The sequence below is a fragment of the Heloderma suspectum genome, chromosome 3 (genome assembly GCF_057233095.1).
Source record: "Heloderma suspectum isolate Gila_16-S chromosome 3, 16-S_ref, whole genome shotgun sequence".
Classification (NCBI taxonomy): domain Eukaryota; kingdom Metazoa; phylum Chordata; class Lepidosauria; order Squamata; family Helodermatidae; genus Heloderma; species Heloderma suspectum.
In genome coordinates this window covers 32067918-32080406 of record NC_139460.1, presented here as the reverse complement: position 1 = coordinate 32080406, position 12489 = coordinate 32067918, and the positions used below count along the sequence as shown (strand labels likewise).

The 12489-nt window shown below is 42.5% G+C and overlaps 1 protein-coding gene across 3 annotated transcripts in view; it reads left to right on the top strand.

The window, feature by feature from the left end:
- The window catches only part of CPAP (centrosome assembly and centriole elongation protein), a 36760-nt gene that overhangs the window by 14799 nt on the left and 9472 nt on the right, over nt 1-12489 (top strand). For all 3 annotated transcript variants that reach the window (XM_084842781.1, XM_084842780.1, XM_084842778.1), the window contains exons 7-11: nt 1974-3546; nt 6943-7075; nt 8442-8607; nt 9542-9781; nt 10902-10998. In XM_084842781.1, the coding sequence (XP_084698907.1) occupies nt 1974-3546; nt 6943-7075; nt 8442-8607; nt 9542-9781; nt 10902-10998 (2209 nt within the window). The remainder of the gene's footprint in view (nt 1-1973; nt 3547-6942; nt 7076-8441; nt 8608-9541; nt 9782-10901; nt 10999-12489) is intronic.

Sequence of the window (12489 nt, the reverse complement as noted above, 5' to 3'; positions counted from 1 at the left end):
AGTCTATGATCCCCTGACACACGAATGGGCTAATAAGCTTGTTGTTGTTCAGTCGTTCAGTCGTGTCCGACTCTTCATGACCCCATGGACCATAGCACGCCAGGCCTTCCTGTCCTGCGCTGTCTCCCGGAGCGTGCTCAAGTTCATATTCATTGCATCGGTGATGCTATCTAGCCATCTCATCCTCTGCCGTCCCCTTCTCCTTTTGCCTTCAGTCTTTCCCAGCATCAGGGTCTTTTCCAGAGAGTTTTCTCTTCGCAACTAATAAGCTACTGTGTGTAATTTGATTCACACCACCCCCTGTCCTGCTGCAGTCCTTCCACCCAAGCAGTGGAGCTGTTTCAACTCTAAAGGGCTGAAAGTCTGCCATCAGGAGGCACCTGATCCAACATCAAAACCCCACATGACTACTCACCAAGAAGTAGTCCCAGAGGATCAACAATCCTGAGTCCACCAAAAAGGGGGTGATGGCTATAAAACCTTTGAAGTTTGCAGGATCGGGACCACACTTCATACACAGCCTCTCCCAGTTGGGAGGCACCCAATCCAGCAACAAAAACCTGCACAACTATTAACCAAGGAGCGAAAATCCCGAGTGCTCCAAAAGGGGGTGGGTGGGTAGAAAACGTTTGGGGTTTGCAGGATTGGGACCAAGCTTCACATGTAGCTTCTCCTAGTTGGGGGGCACCCGATGCACCATCAAAACCCTGCATAATTACTCCAGAGGAGCGAAAATCTTGGGTGTACCAAAAACAAGGTGGCACAAATAAACCCTTGGGGGTTTGCAGGAGCAGGACAAAACCCTCAAGTTCGCATTTCCCCCCATAGCCATTACTGACATAGATGCCTTTATTGTCATCAAAACTGACGACAATAAAGTGGAGTTGCACATTTCCCCCCAACTCATTGCTGGCAGAGCTGCTTCCATTTGCTATAGCACTGTAGCGGTAAAACAAATTTGCGCAAAAGGGAATTTGTGCAAACCTGGAATTATGCAAAAGTGCAATTGTGCATCCCCCCACAATAGCCATTTTGCTGCTTCTTGGAAAAGTGACCAGAGAAGGAAAAAGTGGGTGGGAGCTATAACTTCCTGACAGTTTGTTGGAATGGAGTGAAATTGCACAGCTGGGATGCTCTCATTGAGAGCTTTCAGATGCTGTAGTGGATAATTGTAAAATTTGGTTCTTCATGGAAAAGTGTGCATAACAGGGAAAAGGGGGTGGGAGCTATAACTCCCTGACGGTTTGCTGGAATGGGGTGAAATTGTATAGGTGGGGTACCCTTATGGGAAGCCTTTAGATGATATTGTGGATAATTGCTGAACTGCGCTTCTTCACAGAAAACTGAGCAGTTCTTTTTATTTATTAAATTTTGGTTCTTCCCCTGTTTTCCCTTTTTCCCAAGTTGTGCAGTTTCAAAGCAGTGATCAGGGAAGCCTGTCATTGCATAACTTCGCTGTAGCAGGGTAGCACAATAGCGCAAGGCTGTCATTTTACTTGGGGAAAGCTGTCATTTTGTAACTAATGTGGCATCAGGGAAGGCTGTGCTTGTTTGGCTGCGGTTGTCCCTGGGCTGCTTGTCAGATCTTGGAAAAAGGGCTCTGCAGGCTGGAGCAGAGCGGCCACAGCGGTTTTGGCTGCTCTTGCCAGCCGACTCTGTAGGCAACTGGAGTAAGCTACGCTGAGTGCCAGACAATACCATAAACCATGATGGGTTAAATAACTTTTACTGCAGACCGTGGGTTATCAGAGTGAGTTATTTCAGCCAAATATGCCATTGTGGTTTAAAAAACTGACAGTTGACACAATAACCAACGACGGGTTAAATAAGCCACCGTGGCTTATTTAACCCATCGTGTGTTATTGTGTGATTCGAACGCAGACAGTATGTCATACTCTCCCTATAAAGAAAACAAAGCATAAATATATCGATATCTGAAGCGTAATATCTTTTTTTTTTTTTTTAACTTCTAGGATGCTGGAAAATCAGCTTTCCAGAAACCAGTTACAAAACGACCCTTTCTAAAACGAGGTGATGGTTTAACTAGGTTTACCAATGCCAAATCTAAAGTAGCTAAACAAAAAGAAAGCAAAGTAGCTCTTCTTCCTGATATTTCAGAAGTAAAAGATATTGTCAAAGCAGACAAACCACAGCTTCATCGGAAAACTGCCCCTTCAAATAAAGATCACATTTCTGACAACTTTCTGCTTAAAAATGGTAATCAGAATGCTAAAACAAAGAAAGCTTTTGCTCTTCCTGCTCGGAAAACAGTAGTGCTCAGGAACAGCATTGGGAAAGGTATCCCTTCATCTACAAGACAAAGCCCCAGTGAAAGGAAGCCCGGAGAACTGAGAAATTCTGTCAGATCAGAAATAAGTGGTGGTAGAGAAAAGAATAAAGAAAATATAATGGCTCTTGCAAAGCTGGATGAAACTGACATCAAGTTACCAGAAGAAAAATATGAGCGACCAACGGAACTAATCAAATGTCTTACAGATTTGTCTGAAAAAGACCCAGAACTCTCTTTTGAACTTTCTTTCCAGAAGAAGTTGGGAACCTGGGAAAATGAAAAAGAACAAGAAAAAAATGAATTGGATGAGTTCTTGTTTCTAGAGCAGGCTGCTGATGAAATCTCTTTTGCTAGCAATTCCTCTCTTATAATAAAGATCTTGGATCAAGGCCAGCAAATTTCCACAGGCCATAGACTGTCTTCTACGCCTGTCAAATCAAGGCAGCAGCATATGAATGTTCTGGATATTATGGCTGCGAATAACAGAAATGGAGAACAGTGTCTTTCCCAAGAAGCTAACAATGAGAAGTTCAAAGGCACAATCGCTGCTTCTCCAGCACCTGAAGTGCTGAAGGATCATCGAAATAAAACTGGTGTTAAAATGCTTCAGGCTTGTCCCATAGCTGAATTTCAGGATTTTGGAGATACTGGGTGGGATGAAGATAAGTCCGATGGAAGCAGTGATATGACTTCTGAGGAGGAATTTGAGATTACCATAAAGCCTGCAAGTGAGAGAGAAAAAAAGCTTGCTTTGAATAATAGACGTGACAGTCCTGAATTTTCTGGGTGCAAAGGACAAGCTAAAGGCACAAGCAGAGAAGCCAGTCCTGGTTTACTGGAAAAAGATAGCGACCAATCTAGTGAGATAAACAAAGCTGCTATATCACCAAGTGTACGCTGTACAAATGAGAATCAAGTTGATTTCGATGATGAAACATCGTGGTCCGACCTTGAAGAGAATGGGAGTCGGTGTACCCAAGTTTCAAACACTGATGTGGTTGTTAAAGTGCCTCTGTCCCCTGACTGTTCTGCTAAGAGTGAGGCATTCTGCTCAGATAAAGTGATAAAGAGGAAGGTTGCCATGATGAAGAAAGGGGATGTAACGCCCAAACAAAGTGTGACTGATAGTGAGCTAACTGCTCCCCCCACAACAGATCTGATGCTGAAACTCTTTCCTTCTCTGAGGCCCAAACAGAAGGTAGATGCACAACAAAGACAAGATGCCAAACCCAACATGGCTCGGGAGGAATCAGGAGGTAAACAAAGGGGAGAAGCTAGTATTGTGCATAGCAGTCAACCCCTTACATCTCAGCAGTACAGGTTTTCAAAGCCTCTGTCTATCTTGTATTCTCAAGAAAGAATAGCAGAATTATATGCAACTTGGTATAGTTCTACACTTAAGTGCTATGTTGCCTCGGGCCAGCCCTGTTGGCACCGTATCAAATGCTACGTAGCCCAGTGTTGGACGGTTTGTTCAGAAGGTCCCAGCTTCAATCCTTCAGATCCCCAGTTAGAAGGATCAGGTAGCCAGTGATGGGAAGGATGTCTACCTTGAGACCCTGGAGAAGCGAAGCCTGCCAGAGTAGATTGTACCACAGGGGTCCCCAACCTTTTTGAACCCGTGGGCACATTTGTGAATTTGAGAAACTGCTGTGGGCGCCACCACAAAATGGTTCCCATAGAGGATGTAACTAGTTACATAATGGCTGCTGTGGGGGTCTGGCTAGTCAAAAGTGAGCTAAAGAAAGGTGGGGGGGGGAGAAATTGTGAGACAAGGGGCTGGGAGGGAGGAGGAAATAGCAAGGCAAAGGGGTAGTGAAAGAGCAAGGCTAGAAAGAGAGAGAAATAAGACTACCCTAACATTTTCCAAGGTTTTTTTAAGAACATTTTTTTTTGAAAGGGACAGGGAGGGGAGAGCTTTGTGGGGGCCTCTGGAGGTCCCTATGGACACTACCTCGGAGACCCTGTAGTACTGGGGTAGATGGACACAAAGTCTGCCCTGATATAAGGTATATTTCTCTATCTCATGTTGGCTCCTCTATTGTGCAAAGGCTCCATAAACACAAGTGCCCTACTTGATTGACACTACTGTACTGTTTGTTTGTTTGTTTATTACATTTCTATAATGCCCAAGAGACAAAGCTTTGGGTGGTTTACAACAATTAAAACCACAAAGTACAGCATAAAAACAGTATAAAATATAAAAACTTAAAACTATAGTATAAAATTATAACTAGAATAAAACCTAGCAGCAATGCAGAGATTTAAAATACAGATTTAAATCAGCAGATATAAAAGATTAGAGTGTTAGAATGCTGTGGGGGGATAAAGGTCTTCACCTGGTGCCACAAGGAATACAACATAGATGCCAGGCAAACCTCCCTAGGGAGCTCATTCCACAGCTGGGGTGCCACAGCGGAAAAGGCCCTCTTCCTGGTAGCCACCCGCCTCACTTCTTTTGGCAGGGGCTCCTGGAGAAGGACCCCGAAGATGATCTTAGGGTCCAGGCAGGTACATATGGGAGGAAGCGATCCTTCAGTTAACTTGGCCCCAAGCTGTTTAGGGCTTTGAATGTTAATACAAGTACTTTGAATTGGGCCCAGACATGGACTGGCAGCCATTGCAGCTGGAAAAGCACTGGCATAATGTGATCTCATTGGCCAGTCCCCATTAACAATCTTGCTGCCCTGTTTTGGACCAGCTGAAGTTTTGGGATCACTTTCAAAGGCAGCCCCATATATATCGCACTGCATTAATCTAGACGAGAGGTTATCAGAGCATGGAAAACTGTAGCCAGGCTATATCTGTCCAGATAAGGGTGTTGTTGGTATATCAGCCTAAGCTGATAAAAGGTGCTCTGTGCCACCGAGTCCACCTGTGCCTTAAGTGACAGTTCTGGGTCCAAGAGCACCCCCAAACTACAAACCTGATCCTTTAGGGGGAGTGCATCCACCTCCAGAACAAATCGAATATCACCAAGGCAGGCAGACGAACTGTCCAGTAACAGTACCTCTGTCTTGTCTGTATTGAGTCTCAGTTTATTGGCCCTCATCCAGTCCATTACCGGACTGCTTCAGAACAGCCACTGCCTCACCTGGATTTGATGAAAAAGACACATAGAGCTGGGTGTCATCTGCGTATTGATGACACCTCAGCCCACACCTCCAGATAACCTTCCCCAGCAGTTTCATGTAGATGTTGAACAGCATAGTGGATAGAATAGAGCCCTGTGGAACTCCACAGCATAGTTGCCAAGACACAGAGGAATAATCCCCCTGTATCACCTTCTGGAATCAGCCATCCAAATAGGAACAGAACCACTGCAGCACAGTGCCTCCAACTCCCAGCCCAGACAACTTTATCCAGAAGGATACGATGGTTGACAGTATTGAAAGCCACTCAGAGGTCCAAACGAATCAACAAGTTTGCACACCCCTGTTCTTCTCTTGGCAAAGGTCATACCACAGGGTGATCAAAACAGTTTCTATTCCATAACCAGGTATGAAGCCCAACTGAAATGGATCTAGATAATCTGTTTCATTCAAGAGTGCCTGGAGCTGTTCTGCAACCACCGGCTCAAGCACCTTGCCCAGGAAGGGGATGTTAGCTACCAACTTACAGTAGTTAACATCCTCCAGGTCCAGGTTTTTTTCAAGAGTGACCTAATTACAGCCTCTTTTAAAGAGGCTGGCACCACTCCCTCTCTCAAGGAGGAATTTACAACCTCCTGGATCCAGCTTGTATTGATTCTGCACAGAAGTAGAATGCCTGAATAGGGCTTCTGTTAGAACTTAATGTGAGAGGCACTGACAGGGACTTTGGAAGCAAGGTAGGCAATGGATCTTGGTTGGAGGAATGCTGTATCCCCAAGCCCTTGTTCATATATGGAATACTGTATCCCCAAGCCCTTATTCATATATGGTTCATATATGTCCCATGCTCTCTACAGGGCAAGAGGTTGCGCTGCAGCATAAGCCATAACTAAGGGCCATAAATCACAAACTGGATTGTATACATATAGTACATTGTCATGGCTTTCAAACAATGTATGCTAGGGATATACTTGCAATATAGAGTTTGTAGGCGTGTATGTTTCCCCACAATGTGTCTTGTGCAGGCTGTTAAAAAATAGTTTAAAAAACAACACCATATTTTCTATCCCTTATGGTTGTAAAATCAAGTTTTCAAATGTTGAAAAAAATGCCACAGATCTAAAGTGACTGTTATGATTTCTGTTTATACATTTATATGCAGAATCCAGTCTCTGGATTCTGAACAAATTGCCAATCCCTGAGTTATGCAGTTTACTGGAGCCGTTTTGTGTTTTAGACTGGTTCCTGTTCATCATGTCTATGTGACAGCTATGATTTTAGTATGTTTTTCAAGTGGTTGATAATTCTTCTGAATTCCACTAGCCCCAAGCTGAACCCCGTGAATTTAATCCAGACTCATGGATACCAAAATAGACAGAGGCATCACTGAGTAAAAAAGATACTGAGTTAATAACTTTAGAGTCATGTTATAAAATTCATCTCTAAAGTCTGAATAGAGAGAGTAGGTGCCTGGTAAAATGTTACTACATGACACAATAGTGCATACATCAATATTTGATATGCTTGAGCATCAAACTCTGTTCACTTGTTACCTCTTAGGAGACACTGTTCGTTCCCAGCTTTTGAGAGAGAAACTTGTTGAACTGGAAATGGAAATTGAGAGATTCAGGGCAGAAAATGAATCTCTTACAAAACTTCGAGAAGAGCGCGAGAATGCTTTGGAAAATCTCAGGTAACTTTCTTCAGTCTTTCTGTCTGACATCTATCCCCTTGCGCTGAAGTTGACTTTAACCTAGAGCAGGCCTACCTAACCTATGGACCACCTGCCATGTATGGGTGTCAGAGCTAGTGGGGCAGTCTGTGATTTAGGCTAACTGACTTACGATGTTCCCAAACTAATGTACTGTATGTGATATTGTTGGGCAGCATTCCCCAATTCTTTGAAGGGAGAGATTTATTATGGCTCATGGCCAGAATGTGTCTTTTGACAAATGATTCATTTTCATATTATGAAAACTGAGGCCACAGAGACAGTACAGCACATTCCGCTAAAAGATTTTCTCAAGTATTTGGAGGTTAGGAAACTTTCTTTGTTAAGGAGGGGATTAAGGCATGCAGATATTTAGACTGAGCAATAATAATGATCTCTTTTGCCAACCAAGAAACACTTTGGACAGTTTCTAAATATATCCCTGGCCTGTTCTTGGATTATTGTGTTTTAATGTATAAAGATGAAAAGGGTGGCCAAAGCCCCTTTGAAAGAACTGAGATCTCTTGCAGCAGCAGTAGGTTGTGTTCTATGAGAGTTTTATTTTTAAATACAGATCAGTTTTGTTTTTGTTTTTAAAAAGAAAAACAAAACACAACAACAACAGAAACAGAAACACAACAACAATACACATACAGTAAAATATCTCTTAAGGTTGTAAGACATCTACCTTTGGCTCCCCTTACACAACAAATGCTTATTATTATTATTATTATTATTATTATTATTATTATTATTCTCTAGTTCTTGTCTTAGTTGTATATCATACGTTGAGTTCACAGACATTATGTAATTTCTCCTAATTTTAACAACAACGGAAAAAAGAGAATCAACCATCTCAAAGTTCAAAATCCACATACATAGGTATCATTTTTCTCTATTTCTTGTACAAATTCTATATAAGGTTTCCAATCAATATAGACCAGTTTTGAATGATCACAGAGTGGGAAATAAGCCATGGGGACTTATTTCCTCCACTGTATGTGCTGGGAGGATTTACATAATTGCCCTTGTCAGCGTGGTTTGCCGTGTCATGTGAACCTGGCAAGGGTGGCTCGTTGCTGTGGTTAACAAGCCTCCCAGAACTCGGGTTTGCATGGCACAGCAAGCTGCACTAGTAAGGGTAATTATGCAAATACCCCTGGTACATATGGTGGGGGGAAATAAGCCACAAGCCACCATGGCTTATTTCCCCCACTGTGAGTGTGCAAATAGGCCCACAGTGTGTGGTTAGCTTGTGGAATTAAGGTTGCTGAGTTACAGCTAACTATAAGATGTCTGATTTCGGGGGAGGAACACTTTCTTGTTACCTTTGTACTGTAAATTTCAGGAGGGAAATGACTGACTTTGAACAACAGAAAACAAAAGAACTGTCTCAAATTGAAGAATTAAAAAAAGAAGAAACAAGAAAACTGCAAAAAGAACGTAAAGTTTTTGAGAAGTATGCACAGGCAGCTAGAGCCATTCCAGATAAAAAAGAACGTGATGAAATTCAGGTATGAATGTAAGAGAGAGCCTATCTGGTTACTTTCATTGAGACTTGACAAGAACAACAACAAAACACCATATATTTAATCAGTGCACCCCAGGTAGATAATAGATCACTTCTTCTACAACTAGTTAGTACTAGTAAAATGATTGCTTGGCTGTGATGGGTCTTGCATGTTCACATTTGGCTCTTCCAAAACTCTTTCCTGAATTGCTGCTCATTAAGGTGATTATGGGTAGTATCCTATTGTACCTGTGCATCCGTGGGACCCATTGCTTGTGGTGAAAACACTCGTTTCCATAACAGGTCAGGTCAGGAGAGCTTGCAGAAGGGAGCTCTGCTGACCTGTCCTGATCCTGAAACAAGCAGTTCTACTCATTTCCGGGGTTATTTAGAAGGGCAAAAGTCCCATTGCACAACGGAACCAGTGAAGGAGAAGCAGCCCTGCTGGATACTGCCCTGTGTCATCTCTCCAATTGTACTGCAACTAAATTGTGCTTCACAGACAGTGTCTCATTATTTCTTTCCTGGGCAAGTAGGCATAATGTGACCACTTCTTCACACTTGCCTTCTAGAATTACCTTTTAATCCCTGCTGGGATCAGGTTTCCCAGTCGATTGCCTAAAGTGAGGAATATGGGTTAATGAACCAATGCTTTGGGGTTGAGGTGAAGTGTACTGCCCAAGTCTTGACATAGAACAGGATTGATTTTAATTTTATGGATTTTTAATAAATATGTTCCTTATTTTTCAGTGTATCCACTTTGTGTAGTTTTTATCTTGTACGCTAGAGAGGTTTCCACCCCTAAAGGTGGCCTAAAAATAATTTTAAATAAATAAAATTAAAATTCTGATAGCTCTACTGTGGAAAGAGATTTATTCTTTTGTTTATGTGTTTGTAATGTAGCAGAAAGTGACTAGTTTGGATATTAATTTCTTAAGGCTTTGAAACACCAAATGGCAACCTTGCAGGAAGATTTAAAAAGAAGAGAAGCAAAATGGTCAACAACCCACGCTCGACTTAGAGACCAGATTGAGGCCTTAAGCAGTGAGAATATGCAACTACGGGAAGAGATCAAAATTATGGAAAGATTTCGTTTGGATGCTTGGAAGAGAAAAGAAGCACCTGCGAACAAGAAGAAAACAGATGGTTCTGCATATTCAAAGAGAGCTGAGTCTACAGTAAGTCTTTATTTCAGAGAGGCAATATGATGTAGTAGTTATGTCACACAACAATTGGGAGACCTTGGTTCAGCCCCCCACTCAGCCTTGAAGCTTACCTTGGGCAAGTCACCATATCTCACCCTAACCTACCTCATAGGGTTGTTGTGATGATAAGAGGGGGTGAGTGGGGAAGAACCATGTAAACTACCCTGAGCTCTTTGGTGGAAAAGTGGGATATAAATTATTTTTTTCCATGTGACCCTTATTTGACTGGAAAACAAATACACAATATTCAAGGTTGTTAAAATGTGGTGAAAACTTGAAACTTGCCTCTGATGGATGATGAAATGAAACACAAACTTCCCAGTCATCCAAGTGTATTAGTTCTGTTTTGGTAAAAACTGGCTTACATTTGAGTACTCTTGGCTGTTTAAACAAGGTGTCTTTGTTGTCATAAGTCTGATTCTTTCAGGAGGAGAGTTTGTGTGAGCAGCTGTTAAGGCAGATGAGTGATTTAGGAGTCTTGGAGAACCAAGGACAGAATATTCTGAGTGCAAAGTCCTGATTGACAAGCTATCTCCATTCCTAAATTTTTCATGCTTGTGTATTAGTGTACAATTCTCTGGCTTAATCATTCTCGTGATTGTGTTTGACAGTGTATAAATGTTATAAGCTAAATATTAATAGCTTATGTTTGATTGGTTTTAGTTGTACTAGTTGTGAACAGCTTTGTAAATTAATTTTGAAAAAGGGGTATACAAATGTGGTAAAATAAAATCTTTACTTTCATGGCAAAAGGTCTGTGTTCCTGGAGGTTGTTGCAGCATTTTAACAACATTTTTATGAGACTGCTGGTTTAATATTCATTAGTGTGGTAGCTCCCATCCTATGGAACTCCCTGCCCTGGAGGTCAGGCAGACGCCAACGCTGGGTTTTTTCAGCGCCTCCTGAAACAGCTCTTTTCCAGGAAGCCTTCCTTGATTAACCAGCCTCAGTTTTATTGGCACCCTGTTTTTTAAAGAATAATCATTCTTTTTAGCTTTTGTGCATTTTATCTCTTGTTGTTCACTGCTCTGGAATCTGTTTAGATGTGGAGCTTTATACAAATGTTGTAAATAAATGTTTCATTTTATTTCAGCATTTGACAGCTGTATTGCAAAAAGGTCAGGCTGTGTCTTCAGTTCAACCAGAAAAAAGCAGCAAGATAAATGGCAAAAGTGATTTGTCATTAGAAGGTAAAAATATTTATTTACCCGAAACGGTTCTGTTTCTTTTTATCGATAAGGTGTCATTTTATTAAATGTCCTTTCTTTTGCAAGTTTGCACATGTGTTACTTGGTGCAGGGCTGGTTCCAAATTTTGGTTTCAATAATTTTATTCATACAATCAGTCAGGGATGCTTTGACTTGGATTCCTGCATTGAGCAAGGGGTTGGACATGATGGTCTTATAAGCCCCTTCCAACTCTACCATTCTATGATTCTAGTCAGTCTAGAGAGAGACTTGAGGTTTCCTTAATGTATGCGGTAAGCTTTGACAGGGTAAACTACTTTATTATTTACATTCTTAATCTCTCGTAGAAGAGAGCATTGCTTTCTCCCGCTGCTGGGAGTACCACCACCTCTAGCCATTGGGGAGTAATTATCCATTTGATTCAAAAGATTGTTGTTTATAAGCAAACTGTAACAATTAAAAAGCCAAGAATTAGACTGATTTATTTCATTCAGTTTCAATTTTCAGAGGTGCGTATGGATCCTTGTGTAGTCAAATCAGCACCATCCATGTACAAGAGAGATCTTGGTGGGCTTTGGGGAACCCAGAGGTTTGAAGAAGTAGAAAACTTTAGGGAAGAAAACGGGGGGAAGGGATCCCAAAACGGGCCAGTGCGTGCTCAGTGCATGTAGATGGGGACGGGGGGTAGAAAACTGAGTGTAAGAGGAAATGGAATTGAGTTTTGTGGAAGAGGGCGTGGTTGACTGACTGGAACACTGAACAGAAGCACTCTACACTGCAGTATTTTGTTGCAGGTCCCACTTGGGTTTATAGAAAGAGGACACTGAGGGAAGGTGAGAGCCAGTGTGGTGTAGTGGCGAGAGTGTTGGACTAGGAGCTGGGAGATCCGGGTTCTAGTCCCCACTCGGCCATGGAAGCTCACCGGGTGACTTTGGGCCAGTCACAGACTCTCAGCCCAACCCACCTCACAGGGTTGTTGTTGTGAGGATAAAATGGAGAGGAGGAGGATAATGTAAGCCGCCTTGGGTGCCTTGCAAGAGGAAAAAAGGCAGGTATAAATGCAATAAATAAATAATAAAGGTGAGGGAATCCAGTTCCATTGGGATCTGCTGCCTCAAGGCACTGGCAGTGCCTTGAAGTAATGGTCACCCAAGGAACAGTCCCCTCTTCTCTGCTGCTCAGCTGTTGCCCAGTCAGCTGAGCAGCAGGAGAGGTATGGAGATCACAGGTAAGGGAGGTTTGAATTCCCCTTCCTGTGATCCCCTCCCCCATCTCTTTCACTGCGGTTTATGTGTGCCTGTGGAGGGTGTATATATGGATGGATGGATGATGTGCGTGTGTGTGTGTGGATGGGGGGGGATGAGTGAGTGGGGGTACATGCTTTAGCCTGAGTACCGCCACCCAGAGGGAATGCCCCCTCTTTCCCAACTTTCCCAAAAGGAATGAGGAGGGGCAGTTTCCCCAGTCTTGCTTAAATGGATATACAACTTGATA